Below are 17,306 nucleotides of genomic sequence, written 5' to 3'. Positions count from 1 at the left end.
GCATACTACAGCATTTTCGGTTGTTTTTGCAGATCTGTGTACACGTTAAACGTTATCACAATGTTATCATACGAAGGCAGATTTTTTTAAAGTGCAAAGGAAAGACTTTTCCATTTTTAATAGGGCCATTCTCATCTAAACCTGGCATAAGAGCTCTGATTGCAAAGGCTCTGTCACCTTTGAAAGTAAATATGTACCACTGAAGGGCAATTAGTGATGCACCCAAGGATCTCAGGGTGCAGGAAGGGATATAGGGGAATAAGAAATCTGATAAGTACCTTTGAGTGAGGCCTTTCAGGGCTTAGCAAGTAATCAATAACACCTTAAAATCAATTCTAAATCAACAGGTAGCCAGTGTAACGAAGCCAGCATCAGTCAAATGTGATCATGTGTCCTGGCCGGAGTTAAAATCCTGGCAACAAGTCAACATGTTGTATCTCTGCAGCCCCGACATGCAGCTACATTATTTAGGAGGAGCGCATCAGCTCTGCAGAGCCACAGAGCCTCTGCGACACCCTGACGCACAAGAATAAATCCGGCTTAACATATTTTCAAATGGAAGTCCATGTTGGCTAGTGCTTACATATTTCGTCCCTGTTTGAGTCAGTGTTGTATGTTAACGTATCAGTGATATGATCTGTGAGAGCGGAGCTGTAAGGTGATTTTTTTTCAGCATCTTTGCTGTGTTTAGTGTGTCAGAGTTTCACCGCTGGAGGATTTTGGAGGTCAGCTGCAGTGGGTAGTCTGTTGACAGGGAGGAAGCACTGACACACTCCTAATGAGGGTTCACTGTGTGTGTGTGTGTGTGTGTGTGTGTGTGTGTGTGTGTTCCTTTGACCGCAAGTGCATGTTATTGTCTGTGTGTGTGTGTGCGTGTGTGTGTGTGTATGTGTGTGTTTGTGTGTCCTTGTTTATCTCTGTGCCACAGCCCCAGCCTGTTGTTGGGGTTTTCTCAGCCTATTTACAGTACAACGAGGACACGTTATCATTAGCTATTCCAGCTACAGAGCGTGCGCACACACACACACACACACACGCACACACACACACACACACACACACACACACACACACACACACACACACACACATACACACACACACACACACAAAGGGACTAAAGGCCCATTCAAATGGGATTAGCATTATAGGGTAACAAGGGTAATGCAATATTAGCCTTGCACCTCCTGCTTTTCTAGTTATTCACAGTTTGCAGAGCTGTTAAACATTTGCGAGGGATGGAACGAAATAAAATAATAATTAATGTCATAATCTCTCATTCCCTTCCTCCGTAATCGGTTGACCTCCAGACTGCTGACACATCACTCTCATTTTTGGAAAGTAAATTAGACTCTGCTCCAAAACACTGAGTTGTACACAGAGTCAGTGGTTTAGAGTGTAGCTGTGATTTTTAATTAAAAGTTTTTGCATGAATTTCTCTTTGACCTTTAGGAGGATGACAAGACAGATATCTGGCTGTGAGCTAACATTTAAATCAGGTGTGTAAACAACAAGATAGTGATGGCAAAAAACAGCTAAATAGACTTGTTTTTTTTTAGAGTCACAGTCATCGTCACTCAAGCAGGAGATCGAAAGACTCAGTTGAGTGCAGGGAGAGTTTATACAGGATGCACACAGGTGGAGAGGATATGGCTAATACCTTGAATTAGTTTCATGTTTGTTTGTGATGACAGCTGCTTACCTGCTGACAAAAAAAGCAGCGAGTATGTTGGTGTATTCCTATGGGAGTACCTGTTTCTGCTCTGTGGCACATGGTAGGATCAGCACAACAAACAGAGCCTGTGTCACCTTTTTAAAGCTATGTTTTACTCAAATGGAACAGAAGAACACCAAATGGTGCAATACACCACCAAAAAAAACTCTTTAGTAAGACACAAAATCACCACAGACTCAATGTGTCTTGCTCCTATTTTAAATTAATATAATGTTTATTTAAAAGGGACATAGCATATCAATAAACACCAGTATAAAATACAAGCATAAATATGCCAGAGTTGGCAGGATTGCTAATTAACATCCGTGGTCCCTTGGCAGGTAACAGACAATGCAAATAAAGAAAGATAGAAAGAGAGAAAAACAATTGATACAGAGGACAAAAGCGCATTAACAGTAGCAATGTAAACTGTACCATAAAGTGCATCGTGCCTTGTCTATGTGCAAGGTGCAGATTTTAATTTGTGTTAGTTATGTGCATATATAATGGATCACTGGATAAAAGGGCAAGGAGCTATATTGGAGATACACTGCATAAGAAGGATCTAGATGAACTGATCCTCTCCTGCAGCCTGGAGTGGATCTAGACATTGGAGACAAAAAAAGCACAGGTGATTCATGTACGCCTAACATATACAGTACATACAACAACAGTAGCGTCACACAGCCATTCAGCAAGCAATGACGATCAACATGTGATGTGCACAGCAGACAGGTACAATGCATTTAAACATACAAATCTAAGCATGCATGGTACTGCAGCAGTGAGACACTATACAGGAAAGGGGAAAGAAGGTGGGGGCCTTTGCAAGTCTGTGTCCAGGGGCCCCAGTCGTCTCATAATCTGGCCACGTTTGGAACCCAAATTTCTAGGACTTTATGAATAACTATGTGCTTGTGTGTGTTTGTGTGTGCAGGTCTCAGTCTGGTGGTCGGTCTGGTCCTGTATATTTCCAGTATCAATGACGAGGTGATGAACCGACCCCGAGAGCCAGAACAGTTCTTCCACTACCGCTACGGCTGGTCCTTCGCCTTCGCTGCATCCTCCTTCCTCCTCAAAGAGGTAATCGAAGAACAACACACATGCAAACACACAGATGTGGTCATGCATAAACATTTGGTTGTACTGCAAGCACACAAACACAGAAACATGCAACTAATTGCACGCTGAATGTGCGTGCGGACAAAACACACACTGTGTGACACTGTGACACTAATGTGTACTGATGCTTAACATTTACTGACACTATGCAACTGACAAAAGAGATAACGTGAATGCACACACACACACACACACACACACACACACACACACACACACACACACACACACACACACTCTGTTTGGAATCTGTCTTGGATGTCGACCAACCAGCGCTTAGCTAAACACACTCGAGCATGTGCACAAACACAGACACACAAATTGCTCATAGCTCACTGAAATGCAGACTTATTCAGCTAAAAACACACAAATGCACACACACACACACACACACACACACACACACACACACACATACACACATATAAAAAATGCCTGCGTAGGAGCCCGTCATCCTGCCTGCATCAATATTCATAAATGTTAATAGCTTGAATACTTGAGGGCAGCAGCTCTGTCGCAGCACAGCTTCATATGCAGCAGAATATTTCTCGCTTGGGGGGGCTTCGCTACTCCTCATATCCTTCATTCCTTTTCTCTTTTCCTTCCTTCTCTTGTCTCTTCTCCGCTGCTTCTCTCTCTGTCCTCCACTTTTATCTTGTCTCTTCTTTTATCTGCTGTTCTTTAATCCTCTGTTGTCCCTTCCCCTCTCTTTTCTTCTTCTCCCCACTATCTCCTCGGCTCTCCTCTCATTCATCTTATCTCCTCTTTGTCTCTTTTTGTTTTTATGTCCCCCTTCTCTCCTCTCCCACTTCATCTTGTAAGATTTCTCCACATCTTTCCTTCTTTCTCTAATCCTGTTCTACTTCCTCTTCCTTTTGCTTCTTCTCGTATCTCCTCTTTCTAATATTATCTCCTGTATTCTCCCATTTTCTTCCTACCTCTCCTTTAACATCTGCTTCCGTTCTCCTCCTCTTTGTTTCCACACACAACTTTAGTCTTTTTTTTGTCCTCCACATCTGTATTTATCTTTGGTCTTTGTCCACTTTTCAGTGTTCTCACCAATCGTCGCTTTACCCTTTCCTGTTTATTTTCTGATATTTCCTTAATCTCTCTCCTCTTGGCTTCTGTTATCATTTTGTCTATTTTCCTCTCTTCTCACTTGTGATACCTGTTGCCAGTGGCATTATGTTTTCATGTCATTTATCAACCTGTATGTCCATCCCATTCTCATAGAGTGAACATCACGTGAACACCTTCAGGGAATGTATTCCAAGTAGTCCACTAGGTCTCACCGGTGAACGTATTTTGGTGGTCAAAGATCAACGTCACGGTGACCTTCCATCACTCTCATTCTTGTGAATGGTATGTCTCAAGACACCTTGAGGGAATTTCTTTAAATTTGGCACAAACGTCCACTTGGACTCAAGAATGTATCGATTAGAATTTTGTAGTCAAAAGCCAAAGTCTGAGGTCACTGTGACCTTGGATCTCCCTCATTGTTGTGTACACAATATCTCAAGAATGCCTTCCGGGATTTTTTTAAAAACTGACACAAACATTCACTTGGATGCAACAATGAACTAATTAGATTTTGGTAGTCGAGAATTACAGTCACTTTGCATGCATCTGGCACAAATGTCCTCTTGAACTGAAGTTTGTACTGATCAGAATTTGGCGGTTAAAGGCCAAGGTCACTGTGACCTCATAAAACATGTTTTTGTAATTTTGCTAAAATTTCAAACAAATGAAAATAGGATAAAACACTGAAGCCATGATATTTTATGTCCAAAAGATGTATATCCAAAGATCAACTTTACTATGACATAATGTTTTGCAAAAGCACTTTAAGTATATTAAGCAACGTCATATCTCAGCAATAGAAGGAGAGGCATTTGGTCTCATCTTGAATTGGTGACACTTGGATGTCTACCTTCAAACTGTGACGATTGTATAGATCTTCAGTGTGAAGCATCCATGTTTTCACAGACAGGGACGTAAACTGTAAATGCAACTTGACTGGTTCGTGGATGCATATAACCACAAGGTGGTAAATCTAGTTTTCTCCCCATTTCCTACATTCTTATTTCCTGCCTTGTTCATGAACTTGTTATTTGTCCTCTACTTTTGTCTCTTTTTTTGTCATCTTCCTCTCTCTAATCCTCTGTAATCATGTCCCTTCTCTTCTTTTTTTTATCTCTTATGTTCTTTCACCCTTCCTCCCCTTCTTTTCTTTCATGTTTTCCCTCCTCTCTTATTCTCTTCCTTTTGTTTCCTTTCTGTCCACTCTTGTCTCCTCTTATCTCCTTGAGTCTTTTGCTTTTCCTTTTTTTTCTGTCTTTCCTCGCTGCTAGTCTTCTGATCTCTACTGAAGCTGCAAAACTCAGGATTTCTTTTTACAAACACAAATTTAAACACACCATTTCTCTCTCGCACTCACACACACACACACACACACACACTCATACACACACATTCATCAGCATCTAAAGTTTCAGAGCAATTGTAGCGTTGATGTCGCAGATGAATAGTGAATGAGCTGTGAATGCTCAGCGGATGCCCGGGTGAAAACATGAATACATTTTTGATAATGGCTCATTCCACCACAGAGTGCCGAGCCTTTTTGTCAACACTCTGCAAAAAAAAATGTCATGAATTCATTTAATTTTCTCTCCCTCCTGATGGCAGTGTGTTGCAGTTTAGGGAGGCTGTTTCTGATGTTTTACAAAAAGCTTTTTGCATCAGGGAGTTTGCTGAGGAGTCTGCAGCTCATTTTGGTTCACTCATGCAGAGTTTCCATTGATGAAAATAGACAGGGGTGTCTCTCTCTCTACTTCTCTCAATTTCTGTTCCCCAACAGAAAGCCTCTGTACTGTTTGATGTGTTCATTACTTTATCAGATCTGCTTTATTTGCATGACTGTCTATCAGAAACTACATAACCAGAGCTGTCTATAAAATATCACATTACAAACAAAATTGCCACCAGATGCTAATGAGGGTCCATCTATTTATTTGATATAAAAACTAGTATAATATTGACAGATTTTAAGGGAAAAACTTGATGATCCCTAGAGGGGATTTATCTTGAGGATCTACCAATGCTGTTTCTTAATATGCTGTCAATATACAAATACCAAAACATAAAACAAAATAAGACATAACAGAACATAACAGAACCATTAAAAAATGTAAAATATAAAGTGCTACAGCAGTGAGTAATAAAATAAACCCAAACAGATACCCAGTCAGTGCATAAAAGCAACATAAAATCAGTAATAAAAAGTAGAAAGCACTCAAAAGACTTTAGACTGTCTCCTGGGATTCAATCCTCGTAACTTATTTGATAACTGGAAATGTTTCAAATGTTTATTCATCTAAAATATACTAGTGTTGCTCTTAAAATATTTGGCAGATTTGTGAGTGAAATGTTAGGGGAAAAAAATGGTCAAAATCAATGCACGACTACTGATGATGTATCAGGGTGTTTTCATAAAGGAAGATTTAAACCACAACACCACTCTATTCAAAGTGGAAAGGAGGTCCACGAAGATGAAGGGTAAGGGTAAAAAACACAAAATGGGATTGGGCCTCAAAACTTTTCTCTACAGAGGGCAGTGAAGCACAGCTTTTCAGCTGATATTAAAATATTCTTTAAAGAGTAACACCACACTAGATTTTTGAAAAGAGAAAAAACAAACTGCACCAGAAGAAAACATTGTAGTAATATTTGTATCTCTGCTTGTGTCGATGTGTCCCAGGGTGCAGGAGTGATGTCCGTCTACCTCTTCATGAAGCGTTATGCTGAGGAGGAGCTGTACAGGCCTCATCCCGCTCTTTACCGCCCTCGCATGTCCGAATGTAGCGACTACAGCGGCCAGTTCCTCCACCCAGACTCCTGGCCTCCACCTCAGCGCGGTCGTAGCGCCTCTGACGTCTCTTCTGACATCTCCATCCAGCTTAACCAGACCCCACCATCGCAGGCACAACCCAAGGGGGGGAGCAGCTCCCAGCCTACACCCTCCTCCTCTGGGCCTTCATCAGCGGCCAGCTACCAGCTCCAGCCGGCCTCCTCTTCGTCCACCTCCTCCTCTTACCCACACCCCCTCCACATGGCCGCCACTTCCACCCTACCCAGAGCGTCCCATGCTCACGGCCACTCTCAGCCCCATCCCCATCCTAGTGGGCCCCCACCCCAGTCCATGCCAATGGGGGCGCCACCCTCTGCCGTGCCTCCTCCCCGTTATCACACGCACATGCGGATGAGCGCCTCACCATGCTAGGCTACGTACACAGAGAAGGGGAGGGAAAACACAACTGGGGGGATTAGATTGGCTCTGTTTCGGCTCTTACACACCACAAGACAAACACACAAACACACAAACACAAACCCTGCATCCTCGAAGTGTGTGGGAGGAGGGATGCAGCAGAGTGGATGAAGGAGGGAGGTTTAAGGAGATCAAAAAAGAGGAGAGAGGAGGAAAGAAAAGAGGGGAGGAGGGGAGGAGAAGCAGGTGGGCGGAGGGATGACTCACTGCTGATGCCGAGCCCGAGACGAAGACAGACACTTAACAAAACTTTTAACACGCTGGGAGGGAACATGGGAGGGGAGGAGTGAGGGATACGATGATTAGCAGCAACAAGACGTCTGTGGGGTTTCTGACGGGTACATTCATCATCATGGCCGTGATACACAGGCAACAGGGCGAGGAAGCACAGGAAACAGGAAGCTGAATCATAACCAAAACTCTGTCCATTCACAAAAAATACAAAGGAGTTAAACAGTGTATTGAGCTATAAATGTTTTATCATGTAGCTTTTGAAGAGACTTAGATTTTTTAATAATGTATCTGACATCTTTTGTAATTTCATGGACATGGTTGGGAAGGTTACTTCATTGCATCTTGACTACTTTAAATCATTTTCAAAATTAATCTTAAAACAATAAGAAAGCCCTCATATAAAAATGAACTATGATTTAAAAGAATTCTTCTGTTATCACTTTTGTTTATGAAAAATAGTCCATTTGTGAGAATATATGTTGGCATTCTGGTATTCTACAAACCAATGATATGTTACATTTGCACATAATTAATTTAGTTTGCTTTACTTTACTTTGCACATACACTTAACAGTTGAATCAAAATAACTTGAGTCAAAATTTCAAGTCAAGTCAAGTCAAGTCAATTTTATTTATAGAGCCCATTATCACAAAACATGGTTTGCCTCAGAGGGCTTTACGGTGTACGACATCCCTCTGCCCTTAGACCCTCACATCACCCAAGGAAAAACTCCCGATAAAGAACCCCTGTAACGGGGAAAAACATTTCAAGACTAAGCGGTAATATGAAACTGATAAATATGCTGATAATAATGACTACATTGGGCATTTATAAAATCATGTGCATTACTTTTAGTAAATTTGTGGAAGGAAAACATTATTGGCATTAAAATTATAAATTGCCTTTTAAGTTGAAAACATGTCAAGATTTTATTTTAATGCTTCTCAAAATTGTCTTTAGTTAGCAATTTTGACTTGACTTCTTAGCTACATTTATTTGGTAAATTAAAACTAACACCATCTATAACTTCCCAACCTTGTTCATGAAAAACTGAACTTAAAAAATAACAGGAAAAATGCAAATATGATTAAGAATGTCATCAATAACCCGTATTGCTCACAATTTTTGTCCATGTACCATGACCTTCAAACACAACTATTATACACACAATCAGAGATAGACTGTATATGCATAGAGATTTATACTTCAGCTGTACAGAAGTCATCCATCCTTCTCATGAAGCAAACGTTACAAAAACTGAATCCTGAACATCGACCGCTGGGTGTAAATATCACAGTATGTTTTAGGTGTTTCAGCTATTGAATTTTCTAAGCTGTTTGTACTTTGAGAGTGAAGTTGTGGGGATGAATGTTCAACAATTTTGTGGGATGAAACCGGAGACATAACTAAGAGACTTTTTAAAGTGCAGTTGTTGAGCTTTTGTGGAGGCTTCAGGAGACTTCTGCAACACTGACCGAACAGGGACTTGTCCATTTCCACGGTGATCACCCCGGAACAATCAAAATGGCTGCCTTGTTGCCATGGAAGTGGGAATTTAATTTCTTAGGTATGTACATAATGAAATAAGAATCCAGACCTCTTAAAGCCAGGTTCAGGTGGCACTCCATTTGACTGATTGACAGATTGAAAATGGAATCTAACTCTTCCTGGTTTTACATATGAAAATATAAGTTTATATAAAAATAGATGGAAAAATAAAAAATGGCACTTTGATGAACACGAGCTCACGTGGGAGACAAACTGAAAACCTGTGACTTTGTATTCCAGTTTACATCCTTGTTTAATCTATAGTTAATGTCAGTAGCTCAGCTGCCATTAGTAAGATTTTACATCTTTTTGCAAATCTTTTAGATCCAGACAATTCCTTACTATAGTAATTTCAAAGGTTAAAAATTGTTGTTTAGTGATTGTAAAAAGAAGAAAGATTAATTCAAGAAATGTGTCATTTGATTGGAAGTACGAACACGCTGTCATCCCAACTCGTCACATGGTGTTGCTCTGTCAGTGACTTTCTGCGTCTACTTATGGTTTTTTAGGTATCCTTTTGCGTCAGCTGTTTACCCGCCGGTATGCATTGCCGTTATGTCAACAAATGCACGTTGTGGGATGAAGCAGCACAGACCTTATGTTTATACAACAGCACATGACAACCAACACAGACCATCATGATGGTTTCTGATTAGGCAACAAACTCACAGACATTTAAGTTTAGCCAAAGTCGATTGTTTGTGGAAACCATCCACCTCCGCTCCTGCCCAGTAAGTGCACTTGCACATCTTATATTAAGTTGTTACAGGCAGCGTTGTAACTAGTGATGTCCTTCAGTGTTTCTTGCACACGTGACTGGTTCCATCCAGCCATGTTCTCAATTGACGCTGCCCATACACATTGCATGTGGACACACCAGGTGGTGTCCAGCCATTGGCTGGCGTATCATAACAATGCTACCGGTTCTTTCAGAGCACGTTCTCTTCTGACGCCATCCAGCTGCACTCCAGCTGGATGCAGAAGGTGGTTTTTGGCGTCACAGTCGTACGCCAAAAGCACTGATAGAGCGGAAGTATTTGACAAGTTTGGAGTGAGAGAAGATTATTTTCTTAAACTCAGCTGACAATTACTGACAACAGTTTCAACTCAAGGTCCACTTACTCGTTTGTTTTAACGCATCCTAAATTAACCCGCTACCGATCCCAAACCCTTTCAAATCCAATGTGTTATAGTCCAAGTACGATATTCCAAAAATGAAATAAAACAAATTAAAATAAAATAAAAATGAAACAGTCGTGGGTGTCCACACATTTTTGCAATTCATCAGCTTTTTTTGTAAATATGCACTAAAAAAATTACACTAACAGCAGCAGATTTTCAGTTTGACTCCCATTCAAGTTCTAATGTTACACAGTGACTTAAAATGACAAACTTAAAGATTGCTTGTTTTTGTAGCATATTAACAATCGTGCCCAGTGTAGGGCATTGTTTGTAGCCATTTTTAGACCTACGGGGGAAAATGTTATGCTTACAACCTGTGGTACTGTTAAAAGAAAAACAGTGTAGCAAATTAACTGCGGTGTTAGCATCTTTTATGAATATTTGCTCTGTGGAAATTAAATAGGAAAATCATTTAGCAGCTGAGTATGAGAGCTTTCGCTGATGTTTTGAGATGTTTATTTTAATTGCCAAAGCTGAACATTCATGCTGTGTAGTTAGCACACACACACATACACATACTCACACACACACTGAAATTAACAGAGATATATTTATGTAGCTGACTTCTGAGGAGATGTTTTCTGATACAAATGAATCAGATCGTCCTGTGTTTCTGACATCACAGCAGAGACGTAGAGCTCTGATGCAGCTTTTTGAAGTGTTTACTTCCTTTTGTTCAATGCAGACATTTCTTCAAACTGTGATTAGGGTGTAAATATTCGTACCGAGCACGCTGTATGCAGTCGACCCAGGACGTGTTTACATTATCACGGTAGAGAAATTTTAAAAGTTTACATGGTCATATATGTTTTGAGTCCAAAAACATTTGACTGACTCAGTACCTGTCAAAAAGTAAAACGGCTCATGTGACTTTGTTTTCATAATTCCTGCAGACGTGCTCTTTGCAGGAGTGTGGTTTTTATCTGCCAGCAGTGTTTTGTTAAGTTTTAAACCAATAAAGCTTGCCTGGTTCCAGCCTCGTATTTGTTTATTTATTAAATTAGCTCATTTACGCAAAACTTATGGGAATTCAAGCAATAATAAGAAAGTTTGTATGTGCATGATTTCAAATCAGTGGGAAAACACCAACTTCTGCTCTTAAATTAGTAAATAAAGGGAGATGGCAGCTCACAGAGCAGTAAAAAAAGTCTGTTTTTTTGCTTAAGTATACTCAACAAAAATTTAAAAACAACACTCACATTTCTCTAAGAGAGAGGAGGAAAGAAAAGAGGGGAGGAAGATTTAAGATCTAAGACATTTTTTTAGAGCCAGATTTATCTCTTTTGGGTTTTTTTATTTGTTGTTTTTTTTGGTATAATGATTCTGTTTGAGATTCATATTAACATTGCATGTTTTACAAAATGCATTACAGGGGATATATGATACTTTTAACCTATTCCAATTCATTTTCATTTCATTAATTAGGATCAAATCAATTCATTTCAGTAATTTGCATTAACTGAATGGTTCAAGCAATTAGAGAACTACATCGGAGTCACAGTGCTGTTCAAACTCGTTCGGTTTATTCTGACCCATTAATTGCTCACATTGTTCATTTGGTGCCCATGAGAACAGGAACTGAGGACGTAGGTTGACAGTAATACATTTTCAATATTTTACATTGCATTACAAATCATGTGACTTACCTTCTCAAATGCAAACAAAGAATAGGTTACCAAATGAGTCACAGAGAGATCCGTTCAAAAACATATTTGCATGTGTTGATACCACTTATGTAACAATAGCAGGCCTAAAAATGCATTATGGTGCATTATTAAAGCATGAGTCAGCCTTTGAATAGCACATTTGCTTATGAAGTAACAGCCATTGAGGTTGTATGTTTGTGGAATATTAAGTGTTACTGACTTATTGTTTATATAACAAAACATACCAGAACACTATCATTTATAAGAGTAGCCCAGTGATTGTTATGATGGCTATGGTACATGATAGAAGGGTGGGTGGCCTGTTGTTTGATGCTTTTTACTCTAGTTATCAATCAGTGAAGTAAACTTTTATTGAATGAATAAAGACTGTAGGTTGCTATGAGGGAACTACAGTCAGCAGCTTTTCTGATTAATATGGACTCAACCACTTAAAACTGTAGCTGATAAGTGCAAATGTGCTGCAAATAGACAACACAAGCAAATGAAAAAATATCTTTACCGACTCAACAACACTGCATGAAGAGAACATTAAAAAAGCTTGATACACAAAAATGTCAGCTTGACGTCCAGCCCATTCTCACTTCGAACTTGTCAAATAGCACTGTTCTGCAGTGCTTTTGGCATTTCGGTTGCAAAAGCCACCTTCTGCGTCCAACCCGGAACATGGCTGTCAGATGAGAACACGCTCGGACAGAACCGGTGGTGTTGTTATGAAGCTCTGACAGATGGCCATATTGAGTGCATCCACATGCAGCACGCACAGGTGGCATCACTTGAGAACACGGCTGAACGGATCCGGTTGCATATTAATGAAAGGCTCAAGGAAAGTGTCAGGTAATAATGCTGCTGGTAATATAAGGAGTGTGATGGGTCCCACAAACAACTGACTTTAATGAGTCCAGAGTTTGCTTCTTGTGTACGCCTTACTATCTTCCTCTTTTGCCATAACTTAACTGATTGTGACTTTGTCACCTGAACCTAACCAACTTGACAGTCTGTTGTCTTGTAAACATAAGGACCATGCGGCATCATCCCACCATGTGCATTTGTTGACATTATGATAATGGCATCCCAGAACATGAACTGCTGACGCAGAAGGTCACTGACAGAGCAGCACCGTGTGACAAGTTGGGATGAGAAGGTATTGGGCTAGGACAAAATTGCTGTTGCCAAAGTTTTTGGTTTATAAAGTTTGCTATCCATCAGCAGTGTTGGGGAATCACCTACAATGTAAGGATTGGGGCTTATTTTACCATTGTGACCCTGATTCAGATATTTTACATTGCTTATTATTTGCATCAATTTTCATTCATAGGCAAAGTTGTGTAGCTGTTAGTGCCCTCCAATTGAAGATTTAGTAATTTTAAGGTCACCAGCTATGGTTAACCTGATGGAGTGCTACATGAATGAGTACTATGATGCGCTAATTAGCATTTTGCACTTCTGGTTACTTCATCTCGAAGTCAATGGATTTTTGGTTCTGTGGTTACACAAGCTGAGGGGACTTTCAAGTTCCACTTTCACTGGGACCTTAAACACTGAGCAATAACATACAACACATCTCGTTTTTAGCATCTGTGTTTTTAGTTTTTTATTACTGTTGTTGTTGTTTTCATGACTCAAAAGTCTATAAACACACCAAATTAGAAGAACAACAAATTAGGATTGTCCGAGGGGCACATGAATGAAACATTTCATCAGAAGCAGGTCAAGAAAATTAAAACAAGCCAAAAATAAAAAATAAAAATGTATCAACAACACTGACACTGACACTTGATACAATATAATTTTTCCAAAGGAGGTGATGCAGTGCAGCCTCATCCAAACCTTACATGACTTTAAGATATTCACAAATTAGGCATGATAAATTGAGTAGATGTTTTATTAGCTAGTAAATGCAATGGAAGTGTTTTTTATGTCTCACAAACAAAGCATTTGTGAGGAAATTAAAACATGTTTTCCCAATTAAATCCCACAGGGTGCACTGTGAAAGGTGCTGCAGGTGTTTTCACTGAAGCTAATTAGACCTTTTTTCATTCTGAACCTGGGCAGGTCTCTCTGCTGCAGATAAGCCGAGGTCAGAATAACATTTCTCCTGCTCGGCGTAGGAGGAGGGATGTATTTAAAGAGACGTCAATCAAGCATGTTTTCTTCACACCTCAATGTTCCTGCGAAAAAGTCTAATCAGCCCAAATAGCAGAGCACACCTGTGTTGGTGCATCATGGGCATTCAGGGGGGTTAAGATCAAACAGAGGTGTTGCAAAAAAAATTCTCCAGTCCAATTTTATTTTGGATCAGCGTTATTATCCCTTTGTGATTTCAGATAAGTGGCCTGACACTAATTATAAAGTTTGTGAGTTCCTCTCAAACTTGACGTTTCATGGGAGTGAGAGTGATGTAATGCAGTGTGCAGCACTGAGCTCACAGCTGCACTTTTCATTTCAGCAGCAGGAGCAGACTCTTCTGATCAGAGGAGGCCGTTCCAAGCATCTTGCAGAGACAGATCCCCGTTTGGGCAGCTGGTCTGTCCCAATTTGGACAAGTTATTTAGAGTGGCCTGAACATCAAGGCAACTTAGCCCTAACAGAAGCAGCTGTTTATGTAACTTCCGGCACCCTGATGAGCCAATAAGGGTCAGCTGAGCAGGTAGGGAGCAGTGCTGATTAGTTGATAGGGATCAGGTATGAAGCAACATCAAATTCTGCACCTCACATGGATGAAACTTACAAATTAACTGGCAAGACAAACATCTTGTCATGTTCACAGCTGTCACTCACGCTGCTCCCTCTCCCACACAGATATAAGCTCTCTCATGCGCTTCAACTTTCAGTTCAGGATTTTGAGTCTCCTCCCACGACCACTTAAAATGCCTGGACAAATTCAGACAGTTAAGACTATGTGAGGGACCTGTGGGCCAAACAGATATGACACAAAGGACATTTTTACTTAAAAACGTGTGTTTTGCTTTCAGTTTTTAAGTGAGCACAACAATTGGCATTAATTGTAGAAGAGAAGCTTATTCCCCCTCGTTCGCCGCATGAGATTTCATTAGAAGATGTCATAGCTCAAAAAGATTGATGCAAACCATTGTGTTAATTTGTTTTGTTGAGCCAAATAATTTGTTTTTAGAGTGTACGAGTTGTGAATTTTTATATAACTCACATTTATGTCAACAAATGCACACATGGTGGGATGAAGCTGCATGATTTTTGTGTTTACACAACAGAGCAGACTGTTATGATGGTTGGGATTATGCAAAAAAAAAAAGTCACAGATGGTTAGGTTTAGGCAAAAGAGGCACATGGTAAGGTGTAGAAAAAAAAACCACACACACATCCACACAGGAACTGAACTCCAGAATCCAGGCAACAATGGCAACAACCAAAATGTGAAAACTTGAAGCTTAAACAGGAGTCCACAAATCAATAGGTGATGTCATGGTGGCTGCTCATTATTTTATATAGTCTATGTGCCCCTTAATGGGTCCTTGTATATGAGAAAGTAATTTTTAAACAGGAAATAATTACAAGATGTGCAAACAGAGTTATAATCTTGGATACTCTGGCACATTTTTCTGCTAATATTTGTTTACATCTGTCTAAGTGAGGCGTTTTTCTCACTGCTTGTCGTTTTGTGACAGTCCTGTGTAATCTGCTGTGTGACTGGATTGTGAATGTCAGTGAAAGTTCTGGCTGACTGGCTTTTACTGTCGCTACAGAGGGGAACTGCACTTCATTTCTAAATGTTTGTCTTGCTGGCCTGGGCATTGATTTCCTCTCCGTCTGTCTTTATTACTCTGGCTCCCCTCCTGTGTATAACCCCACACACAAACACACACACACACACACACACACACACACACACACACACACACACACACACACACACACACACACACACACACACACACACACACACACACACTCTCTCTCTCTTTCCCCTGGCAGCCTTCTGATCCATATTGACTATCCGTCTTAGTTTAGCTCCCTCACTGTTCCTTATTAAACCTGTAAAGGCTGTCTTGTTCTACCTGTCTGTTCTCCTTTCTACACTCATTCTTCTCTCCTTCCTTTCTTCTCTCCTAGTCACCTTTCCTTCTTGCTTTTTTTCTGCCTTTCTCTTCTTAGCTGGAAGCCAACAAGGAAAGAGAGAGAGTATCACAAAACTACGCACCTGACGAAGGTATTAAACCATTACATGTTCATGCAATGTTCTGGAATTGCATTCAGTTTATTTCTTTTTACATCAGCTGTGACCAAGTCCAATCTAATATCAAGAATAAGTTACAATCTTAAAGGCTTTGACAAAGTGTGGATTATTTCACTTAACACACCTCACCGTGTAAAAGCATTTATTGATTTTTCATTATCAAATGGTTCACTGAATAAATGGCAAAGTATAGTTCAAAACAGGCAGAGCAAGGTGTTAAGGCTGAAAGATTTCTTTCTGAGATGGTCAAGGAGCAAAACACCACATTTTTCCCTTTGACTACTTGCCCCCTTGAGCCCTCGTCCTCCATTGTTGTGCTTTCTGTATCAATATGTCATTAAAATGCACCATTGTTGCATTTTCAAATACATATGACTCCCAATACCAGGGAATATCCGACCTGTCTGCTTTAGACTAAAGATTCACTTGCAGACATCCAAATCATAATTTCTAAATGTGAATGAGCCCTGAAACTGAACTGGGAATATTGATTTTGTGTGTTTTTTTTTCTGCTCACACCTTCATGATACATACAGTATCTGATGTGTGCCACGAAAGAGGAAAAGAAATCTGAATAGAGTCACTTGAACCATGTAGTGTAAATTCAGCCTTAGGCATTAACAACCAGATCTTGTCTGAAGACATTAGGATTATTTGGTCACACCTCGTCCCAGAACTAACAGTAAAGCACCTGTTCCCTCAGCCTGCAGCCTCCACAACACGTCATTCACAGGTACAGGTAGAGGATTATGTAATGCACTGTCTGTGCTGCTGTAAACCTGTACAGAAGCTGATAGAGATATTTATCAGTGTGTTTCCTCTGTGATCACATCAACAGAAAAAACAACAAATCCTATTAGACCTACACTTATGCAAATGTACTTTAGTATAGTATCCTATAAGGATTATATATTGTCTTGTGTTCTTTGTCACTAGCTGTTATTATTCATTTCTATAGTGCTATAATAGCCCTATAATATTTAAATTGTAATTTAAAAAAAGCTTAAGAAATAATAAAGATACAGTGATTCTACATTACATTTGCTTACTCCTTGTGCTCAAAAAATAGGAGATACACTACAGCAATACTCAATATGAATTAAAAAAAAACAAAACCTTTAGTATAACCATAATTTCATTATAAGATCGCCATAACCAATTCTGTGGTATTGTTATTATAGTAGTTTTTAGTAGTATTGTAGTAGTTTTATAGCACATTCAAACAAAAACAAACACTTAAGCACAATAAAGCAATAAAGAGAAAACTGTATAAAACTTGCTTACTTCGCTTCCTATGGTGCTCCA

The 17,306-nt window shown here is 39.9% G+C and overlaps 1 protein-coding gene across 1 annotated transcript in view; it reads left to right on the top strand.

Moving 5' to 3' along the window:
* Positions 1 to 11,102, top strand: part of cacng7a (calcium voltage-gated channel auxiliary subunit gamma 7a) — a 42,623-nt gene extending 31,521 nt beyond the window's left edge. Inside the window, exons 5-6 of the mRNA XM_042506884.2 lie at positions 2,652 to 2,797; positions 6,594 to 11,102. Of these exons, the coding sequence (XP_042362818.1) occupies positions 2,652 to 2,797; positions 6,594 to 7,115 (668 nt within the window). The 3' untranslated portion in view covers positions 7,116 to 11,102. The remainder of the gene's footprint in view (positions 1 to 2,651; positions 2,798 to 6,593) is intronic.
* Positions 11,103 to 17,306: the final 6,204 nt, after the last annotated feature.

The sequence above is a fragment of the Plectropomus leopardus genome, chromosome 17 (assembly GCF_026936395.1).
Source record: "Plectropomus leopardus strain MGB_pleo_1.0 chromosome 17, ASM2693639v1, whole genome shotgun sequence".
NCBI classification, from domain to species: domain Eukaryota; kingdom Metazoa; phylum Chordata; class Actinopteri; order Perciformes; family Serranidae; genus Plectropomus; species Plectropomus leopardus.
This window is presented reverse-complemented; position numbering and strand designations above follow the sequence as displayed.